The sequence below is a fragment of the Podarcis vaucheri genome (assembly GCF_965113315.1).
Source record: "Podarcis vaucheri genome assembly, chromosome: 7".
Taxonomy (NCBI): Eukaryota; Metazoa; Chordata; class Lepidosauria; order Squamata; family Lacertidae; genus Podarcis; species Podarcis vaucheri.
The window spans coordinates 73,236,814-73,247,116 of NC_138765.1; the positions used below are offsets into that span (position 1 = coordinate 73,236,814).

The following is a 10,303-nucleotide window of genomic DNA, read 5'->3' on the forward strand; positions in this document are numbered from 1 at the left end:
TGTGAACATTGAAGCTGATCTTAAAATTATGCATCTGCCTCCTTTTAGAGATGCCTTGAAGGAAGAGAAATTGCTCTTGGTACAGACAGGCTCAAGTTCACCCTGCTTGGACCTCAGGTAAGAGGTCTCCCTCCTGTATATTGCGAGCACAGAAAGCTCAGGTGATAACAGTCTGGGGGAAAAGTCCTCCTTCTCACCACAAGGGGGCAGCAAGTGTTTGTTTTTTTTTTTTGCAAGTAAATTTTTATTCAGAATTTGTAAAAGAAAAAAAAAAGGACAAACAAATACAAAAATAGACATTTTAACATAAATTATTCATCCTATTTTCATGCTATACAAAAAGTAAGCATACAATCATACAAAAAAAATAATATAAGCATTAGGCTCTACTTAGCCTTTGACTTCCCTCCACCCTTTTGGTAAGTATCAAATAAATCCCGGATTGCGTAATTAGTTTATTAAAGTTTATACTTATTAGCTGATAAAGTTTTTCTAATACCGCCAGTTCCTCCTATATATCCGTTCCAATATATTTCCAAAATTTACTCCAATTTTTTTGAAATTTCTGGTCGTCTTGGTCTCGTATTCTGCCTGTTAATCTATCTAGCTCGGCATAGTTAATCATTTTGACCTGCCAGTCACTTACGTTAGGTATATTTTCTGTTTTCCAGTTTTGTGCCAGCATAATTCTTGCGGCTGTGGTGGCATAGAGAAAAATTTTTTTATCTTCATTTTTTATTTCCTTACCCATAATTCCCAGCAAAAAGGCCTCAGGTCTTTTGGGAAAAGTATATTTAAAAACTTTTTTAAGTTCATTATAAATTGCTTCCCAAAAAACCTTCACCTTGTTGCATTGCCACCACATATGGTAGAGGTCTCCCTCCACTTCACCACATTTCCAGCATGTCTTATTTTCTGATCTATAGATTTTAGCTAATTTTGCCGGCGTGAGATACCATCTATAGAGCATTTTCCAGACATTTTCTCTCAAACTCGTACAGGCCGTAAATTTAATATCTCTATTCCACAATTTCAACCACTTTTCAAACTCGATGTTATAGCCGAAGTCAATTGCCCATTTAATCATTGCCTCTTTGACTTCCTCGTCTTTTGTATGCCATTCCAGTAATATGTTGTATAATTTAGACAATGTTTTGTTTTTACCTTCTATTATTTCTATATTGAATTTTGATTTCTTGTCCTCAAAGCCCATTTTTCTTTTATCTTGCTTTAACATATCATTCACCTGATGATACTGTAACCAACCGGTGAATTGATCCTTTATTTCCTCATAAGGTTTAAGTTTAAGCCCTTGTTCTGATTTTCTTACCAAATCTTCGTAAGTGGCTGTCTTCCCTTCCATGTTGGTTTTTTTTTTTGTTAAGACCTCTACCGGTGAGATCCACCATGGTGTTTTTCTTTCAAGAAGGTTCTTATTTCTTTCCCAGACCTGATATATTGGTCCCCTGAAAATATGATTTAAGAAAGCCCTGTGGACTTTCACCTTCTCATACCAGAGATATGCGTGCCACCCGTACCAATTATTGAAACCTTCTAAATCCAACAGGTCTCTGTTCTCCAGTTTTATCCAATCTTTTAGCCAAAGTAGGCACGCTGCTTCATAATATAAACTCAAATCTGGGAGAGCAAAACCTCCTCTTTCCTTTTTATCAGTTAATATTTTCATTTTAATCCTTGGTCTTTTCCCCTGCCAGATGAATTTCATCAGGGTTCTCTGCCATTCTTTACATTGTTTTAAACCTTTAATAACTGGAAGAGTTTGAAATAGAAACAACATTCTCGGCAAAACATTCATTTTAACCACTGCTATCCTTCCTAAAAAGGAAAATTTCATCCTCTCCCATATTTCCAGATCTTTCTTTATTTTTTTCCATGTAACTTCATAATTATCTTTATATAGGTTTATGTTTTTTGCCGTGATCCACACTCCCAAATATTTCACTTTTTTCACCACCATGATTTCCACTTTTTGTTCTAGATCTTTCGTTTCTTCCTTAGTTAGATTTTTAACCAGCATTTTAGTTTTATTCTTATTTACCTTAAAACCTGCCACCTCTCCAAATTCCTCAATTTTTTGTAATGCTTCTTTTACACTATCTTGTGGATCTTCCAAAGTCAGAACAATATCGTCGGCGAAGGCTTTAATTTTAAATTCCTTCTTTCCTACTCTAATTCCTTTCACTTCTGTTGCCTCCCTCAGTCTCTTATTAAGTACTTCCAAAATTATAATAAATAATAAGGGGGACAGGGGGCAACCTTGTCTGGTCCCTTTATAAATGTTAAAATATTCTGTTGTATTATTATTTATCACCAGCTTTGCTTTCTGTTCTTTGTATATTGCTTCTATGCCTCTTCTAAATTTTTCGCCAATTCCCATCCTCTCCAAAACCTTCTTTAGGAAGTTCCAGGAAACATTGTCAAATGCCTTTTCGGCGTCTATGAAAACCAGTGCAGCTTTTCTGTCTATTTTCATGTCCAAATATTCAATAATGTCAATCAAATTCCTTACATTATCCCGTAATTGTCTCCCTGGGAGAAATCCTGTTTGGTCACCATGGATTTTATTAATCAAGACCTTCTTTAATCTTTCCGCCATTATATCTGCAAATAGCTTATAATCATTATTTAATAATGAGATTGGCCTATAGTTCTTTACTTCCATAGTGTCCACCTCTTTTTTAGGAATCAAGGTAACATAGGCTTCCTTCCAGGTATCAGGTATCTTTCCTTCTCTCAATATATTGTTCATAACCTCTCCCAGCACTGGTGATATTTGGTTAATTAATATTTTATAATATTTGGCTGGAAGACCGTCCGGTCCCGGCGCCTTCTCAGCTTTCATCTTTTTGATAGCCTTTTTTATCTCTTCCTGTGTTATTATCTCATCTAGTGCTGCTCTTTCATCTTCTACAATTTGTTCCAGATGGTGTTTTTGCAAAAATTGATCTATTTCTTGTTCTGTTTCCTCTCCTCTTTTATATAAATCCTTATAATATCTTTGGAATATTCTTTTTATTTCCTTTGGTTCTTCCATAATCATATCTCCTTCTTTTATTTTGCTGATCATACTCAGCTTCTTCCTTTCTCTCAGCTGCCACGCTAGATATTTCCCTATCTTATTTGCGGACTCAAAGTTCTTTTGATTCATCCTCTTAATTTTCCACTCTATCTCTTGGTTAATTATTGTGGCAAATTTAGCTTGTAATATTCTTAAGTTCTGTTTTAAACTCTCTTCACTAGGGTTAGCAGTTAATTTTCTTTCATTTTCCATAATCTGTGTTAAAATCTGCTCTTTCTTTTTTTCTTTTTCTTTTCTTAGTTGGCTATTTTTCTGAATCAAAAAACCCCTCATGACCGCTTTTCCTGCGTCCCACACCGTCTCTATGGAAGTTTCTCCATTTAAGTTCCACCTAAAGTATTCTTCAATTGTTTCTATAGCCTTATTTACTATCTTTTGATCATTAAATAAATATTCATTCATTCTCCATCTGGCTGTTTTAACCTCTCTACCTTTTAACTCCATGGAAACCGCACTATGATCAGATAGAGTTCGAGGCCAAATTTCGGACTTAATTAAGTTCTGTACCAATTCCCTCGAGACCCAAATACTGTCTATCCTCCCCCAGCTCTGATTCGGATTTGAAAAAAAGGTGAATTGTTTTACAGTAGGATTTTTAAATCTCCAAGCATCCGTCAATCCCAAATTATTTACCATGTCAAAGAAAGATCGTGGTAATTTACCTTCTTTCCCATCTTGTCTTTTTGTTAATCTATCCATGTTCGGCATCACCACCCCATTAAGATCTCCCATCAATATCATTTTCTGATCCATCCATTCCGTTAATATATTATCTAATTCCAAAAAGAAAGCTGATTTTTTCTCATTCGGGGCATATATTCCAACCACAACTATTTTTTCTCCATGAAGGACCATCTGCACCACCACTACTCTCCCATGTTCATCTTTGTACAGTAATTGCGGGTCATATTTTTCCTTTATATAAATTACTACCCCTCTTTTCTTAACCTTGTCGGAGGTCACAAATTCCAATCCCAATCTCTTATTACTTAATACCCTCTTGTGTTTTCTTATTACATGCGTTTCTTGAAGACAAATTAAATCCCAATTCTTTTTCAGCAATACATGCGCAATCTGATTCCTCTTATTTTTATTGTTCAAACCATTCACATTCCAGCTTATTATTTTTAAAGCCATCTATTAAACTATTCTAGCTAATTTAACTAGATTAAATAGAAACTACTGTTCCTTGCTTTCCTCCTCTTGTTCTTCCTCTTCTCCTGTTAAACTCTCCTCTTTTTCTTCTTCTTCACTCCCTTCACCCTCCTCGTCTCTCTGTCGTTCCTCCCTTTCCGCCTCCCCTTCAACTTTTCCCAGGTCCTTCTCATATATCCTCGCAAATTTTTGGAGTTCAACACTGGTGCTTAATTTAAACCTTTTTTCCTTAAAGTAGAATGAAATGCCTTCAGGAAACTCCCATCTATACAATGTCCCATTCTTCTTCAATTGGTTTGTTAATTTTTTGTATGCCTCTCTCCTTCGAAGAAATCTCAAAGGAATTTGTTTAAAGATAATAATTCGGTTTCCTTCAATATATAACCTTTTTATGTGGTTCTGTTGCAGTATTTCATTTCTTATTTCCAAAGTGTTGAACATGACAATTACATCACCTGGCAGCTTTTTCTTTCTGGCTCTGTCTAATTTTGATCTTATTCGAAAAATATTTACTAGATGACAGTTTACCTCCTCCTCACTCTTATTTAACCAGGTTGCCAGCTCTTTTATCATTTTAAATCTAATATTCTCATTTGGGGTCTCTGGTACACCCCTCAGTTTCAGGTTGGTTTGATTTTGCCTCATTTGCGTCATGGCCATATTGTCCAACAACTCTTCCTGCACTCTTTCTATCTCTTTAACTTCTACTCTAACTCTATCCACCTCCTTCTTACTAGTTTTCGTATCTTTTTGCACCTTTTTCATTGAATCTTCCAGAACCTTAGTTCTTACTGATAAATCTTTAACCCTTCCTGTCAATTCCCCCACCACTCCCTCCAATTTCTTATCCAAAATGTCTTGTACCTCAAGTAATTTTCTCTCAATATATTGTTCATTATTTTTGAATTCTTTCCTTATTTCGGCCATCAGACTACTATAGTCCTTAATTTCTTTGCTTTCTTTAGCATCATCTTGTCTTGACGGCCTCCTTTCCGCTGGTGTTGCCACCCCTTTTTTTGCACCGTTTGTCATTTTGTAGGCTTGAAGGGTCTTAGGGTCCACCACACTAACGTCTTTTGGGGAGTTATATAGATGCAGCAGATTTATAGACAGGTTTATAGAGAAACATAGTCCAGGATGGTCAACCTGCAGCCCTCCGAATATTACTGGGCTGTAATTTACTCACAGATCTCAGGATTCATAACCATAAGACATATAACAGGGCCTTTTTTGTGGTGGGTCCTTGGATCTGGAATAATCTCCCCCAGAAGCTAATCTCTGTCCTAATGTCTTTCAAAAAGGGATGAGGCACAGGATCACAAATAGTCTCTAATGGGTTAAAAGGTTACCGGGTCTGGCGATGGGGTGTAATAGCAGATAGTAGGCGTCAGACTATACACAAAGTTTAACAGTCTTTACCTTTTACAGTCTTTACCCTCTTAGAGGGTGGTATTATAGAAGTCTGGCGTCACCAAAAATTTTCCTTTACTGGAGACTTGGAGGTTCTTCGGGAAGTGTTCTTTATGCTGGTTTAAGTTCTCCTATTTAGCTTTTGGCGCATGTCCCTTTAAATCTCAAATGCATGCAGAGGCGTAATAGATCAAGAACAAATTGAAATGGTGAATAACAGAGCCAAGTTGCGTCCCGAAATGGCTTCCTCCTCCCTTTTTTAAACCCATAGGGAAGTCACTAACATAAAACCAGCATTAAAATCTGGGGAGGACCCAGGCTTTCTTCCCCCCACTTCAAACAAGAAAGTTGATGTTAACAATAACGTCCTCAAAAAGCCTGTCGGTTAAAGCATCAACCAAATGCCTCAGAAACCTCCTTTCCTCCTCTCAAACCTGGTAAAGAGTCTCTCTATCAAAAAAGAAAAAAAAAAAAACCTCAATATTACCTTGCTTCCAACTCTTTGTACTTTGTAAAATGTACTTTGTTACCGAGGAAATTCCTTCCCCTCGCTAGCGGTTACTTTCTTGCTCTTTCATTCACGTCTGCCAGCTTTTCGCTTTACTCCTTTGTCAATCTTACCGCCAGTAGTGGATTCCTCCTTCTTTTGTCTTTAATTACTTCTCCGCTGGGTACTTCATTCAGAATTCCTTTGGCTTTTTTACTTTGATTGTTTTTCCAATGTTCTCCCTCCTCTGCTTTCTTCAAAGCTTTTAAGACTATTTCCCAGCTTTTCCTCTGCTGTCGGAGGTCCGCCGCTTTCACTTGGAGCCTGAGGCTTCACAGCATGGAGTCTGGTGCTTCCCCTTCTCGCTGCGGCTCCAGCCTTGTTAAACGCCGGCAACACAGGCGAGCACACGCAGCCTTGCTGGGTGTTTTGACCAACAGGATATTCCACCTGTGGTTTAGGGGTTCACGGAGCCTTCGTGACCCCTCTAAGACCCCCACGCTGTTCGAGGCTCCTCGGACGAGTTGCCTCTCGCTCCTTCCCGTGGCCGCGGCGTCCCGGAAGTCCAGCAAGTGTTTGTTTTTTAGGGTCTGTAGAGCACTGTCGTTCCACCGAGTTGTTCTGAGTTTCCAGAAGCACGGCCAAAGCAAAGCCTTTAGATGATGCGTGTCAGTTTCCTGCCGCTTGCAAAGAAACCCAGAAGCAGAATGGAGCAGCCGTGAAACTGACATGCATTGCCCCAATCTGAAGTGTCACTGACATAAGAGCTGTGTGAATGGGACCATAATGCTGGGCTTGCCCTTAACCCAGGCAAACCGTGGGCGGCCTGTATAAAGTGCTGTTGTCTAGGACAGGGGCAGGGCCACAAACTTCACCGGCCTTGCTTCGTGCTATTGTTTAGTCGTGTCCGGCTTTTTGTGACCCCATGGACCAGAGCACGCCAGGCACTCCTGTCTTCCACTGCCTCCTGAAAAAACTCCCTGCTTCATAGCTTCCTTGCTTGTCTTTGCCTGGCTGGAATAGGCCCTTGAATTCTGATGATGCTGATGAACTAACCTACAGGAGAAAGGGTTACATTTGCATTTGTTGCTCCGCCCAGTTTTGCCTCTGGCTCCACCCACCACTGACTTGCGGCCCCTCGGAAGGTTGCGAGGCACCATGGACTAGCTGGACAGAGGAATGTCGGGAGGCACCAGCTGGGGAACCCCCAAGGGAAGAAGGCTCAGAGCCCAGGGATTGGTGGTGGGATGACGATGAGTGGCCAGAGGGAGAAGACTGGGAGGAGAAGGAGGTGTTGGAAGCTGAAGAGGCAACAGGGCTTAGTGAGCTGGGAGAGTCCATGGTATAGAGCAGTCCAGAATCGGAGGCAGAAGCTGAAGCAGGCAAATGGGAAGAGAGAGGCCAACAGGCACAAATGAGTTGGGCTGGTGTAGAGTCATGTGTGTGGGGGGGTTCTCCCCCTCCTGCTGTGACAAGCTCTCCTCCCCCCGCCCTTGTCTCCCAGAATCAGAAGAGAGTTGAAACAGATGGAGCGGCTTGCAGGCACAGTCTCCTATTGCTTGGAAAAAGCCCTTGAGCGGAAGAGACTTGGGCAGCTGTGGGGACCTTCAGTCTCAGCAACTTCTTCATGGGAACAATACTTAACGGGGACGAGCTGCTGTGCCCATTAGGCCTGGCACTCCTGTGCAGATTGTGGTGGGGGTTTTTTTGCTAACAACTATTAGCTCCAATTGCCACAGTGTGATTTACCGCTGGCTCACTGCTGATACCAGAAGGGAATGGGGAAATAAGGTTCCCCATCCCTGGTATATAATCCGGTATTAGCTTTTCACTGTGGTGTACAGCACCTGTCTTCCCCTCAACCTGTCCTGGGAGCCATGTGATACAGTGAGGGCGGGAGGTATTTGATCCCCCTGCTAAATTTGCCCGTTTGCCCTCTGACAAAGAAATGACCAGTCCATAATTTTAATGGTAGGTTTATTGTAGCTGTGGGACACGGGTGGTGCTGTAGGTTAAACCACAGAGCCTAGGACTTGCTGATCAGAAGGTTGGCGGTTTGAATCCCCGTGACGGGGTGAGCTCGGTCCCTGCTCCTGCCAAACTAGCAGTTCATTAGCACGTCAAAGTGCAAGTAGATAAATAGGTACAGCTCCGGCGGGAAGATAAACGGTGTTTCCGTGTGCTGCTCTGGTTCACCAGAAGCGGCTTAGTCATGCTGGCCACATGACCCAGAAGCTGTCTGCGGACGAACGCCAGCTCCCTCAGCCTATAGAGCAAGATGAGCGCCGCAACCCCAGAGTCGGTCATGACTGAACCTAATGGTCAGTGGTCTCTTTACCTTTACCTTATTGTAGCTGTGAGAGACAGAATAAGAACAGGAAAAACCCCACAAACCCAGTTAGGTGTGAGAAGGCCTGCCCAGGTTTCATGGAGTTGAGCACTTTCCCATTCCGCACTCACCAAGCTCTCCGCATCTTATTTCAGCCGTCTAGACAAAGGTTTGGCCAACCTGGTCCGGGAGCGGAAGACCGACCTGGTCATCATTGAAGGAATGGGCCGCGCCATCCACACCAACTACTATGCAGCCCTCAAATGCGAGAGCCTCAAGCTTGCCGTCATCAAGAACTCTTGGCTGGCCGATCGCCTCGGCGGGAAGATCTTCAGCGTCATTTTCAAGTATGAGGTGCCCCTCAAATGATCCAGGCGAGGAGAGACTCCAGGGGGTGAGCGGCGGCTGGAAACAGGACTTGCACTAGTTTTACTTTAATTGTAAAGAATGTATTTTTATTACCACAGGGAAAATGAGTTCACACAATTCCGTATTTATATTGTGCTTTTATGATTTAAGGAAAGCGACAATATGATTCATTATATACAAACACACACAATTGTTCATATATATATATATCTTTATATAGATATATATGTGTTTGTGTGTGTAATGGATTATGTATCTCACTCATATTGTTTTGGGTTTTCTCTTCATTTTTTTTTTGTAAGTGCTTATCTTAATGCTGTGGTGTTTGCGATGGGAAAAGACTTGATTTTTTTCTTCTGTGAGACATTCATATTGAAATATTTAAATGCCAGTGAAGAATCTCTTTTTATATTTTGGCCTAAATATACACCAGCCATTTACTTGGCAGATACCAAATAGAGTTTTTAAAGAGCTGGAGGAGAAGTCTGTTTTTGTTTTTGATCCAAATCCTTCGCTCCCATTCCCCACCCTCACTCAGTAGGATTTTCTCAGAGGCTTCAGGCCTGGAAGAGCTGCTTTAGAAATGTGAAGCAGGAAAACTAGCTCCAAGGGACTGTGGCCCTCAGCTTCCCCTACCACTACCTCACTCTTTAAATCTGAAGCCCCACAGGTTAAAATAATTCACAAGGTTTGCAAAGCCAGCCTGAACCAGCAGGCAAAATTGGCAGCTGCTCGTGAACCGATTGCGTATCACATCTAAAAATGAAACTTAGAAAGCTTCTAAGAAAGCTGACTTGAGTTGAAAGTATCTTGTCCCTTTTCCCTGTTCCCAAAACAAATCAATTTGCTTTCTCGTTTAATGCATTTATATCCCACTTTTTTCTCCTAGCAGCTCCCAGATTTGAACTTTGGGCTCCCAGGTCCTAGTCCAACACCCTTAACCACTGCAGGACACTGTCTCTCTCACACACTTGGCAAACTACAAACTTTGATGTGTAGATATACATACAAGGAGGCAGCTTGGTCATAACTTGCTTTTATTTAGATGACTTTTGTGATACATAAAAATGTTGCTAATTCTTTTGTTCCGTTTGTAAGGCAAGGTGGTTGGCTTGCAGAGAGGGTTTTAGAAGAGACTTCTACAGGGAGAGAGAGACAGCTCTGTGTAGCGGTAGCTTGTATCCTAACTTAATCTGCCCTTTCGTTTTAAATCCCCAGCACATTAAAAGAAGTAACTTGTGGCAGACCTTTGTGCCCTCTGCTGTTACAACCTGGGCCAGTGCTGCTGTCTCCCAGATGTTCATATGCTACTGCAGTTTGTGAGCAAGCTTGAACGCACACACAGAAAAGGAAAAGCTGTCGGAACTCTAGATTGCAACACAGCCAGGGACACTGATCTCAGTGAGCTTAAGCGCATGCAAATCTGTGCTGCATTGAGGCATTTGGGAAAGTG

At 41.2% G+C, this 10,303-nt stretch overlaps 1 protein-coding gene across 1 annotated transcript in view; it reads left to right on the plus strand.

Annotated features, from left to right (window-relative positions):
* The window catches only part of PANK4 (pantothenate kinase 4 (inactive)), a 34,120-nt gene extending 24,026 nt beyond the window's left edge, over nt 1–10,094 (plus strand). The window contains exons 18-19 of the mRNA XM_082229987.1: nt 49–117; nt 8,637–10,094. Of these exons, the coding sequence (XP_082086113.1) occupies nt 49–117; nt 8,637–8,850 (283 nt within the window). The 3' untranslated portion in view covers nt 8,851–10,094. The remainder of the gene's footprint in view (nt 1–48; nt 118–8,636) is intronic.
* The last annotated feature ends 209 nt before the right edge of the window (nt 10,095–10,303 follow it).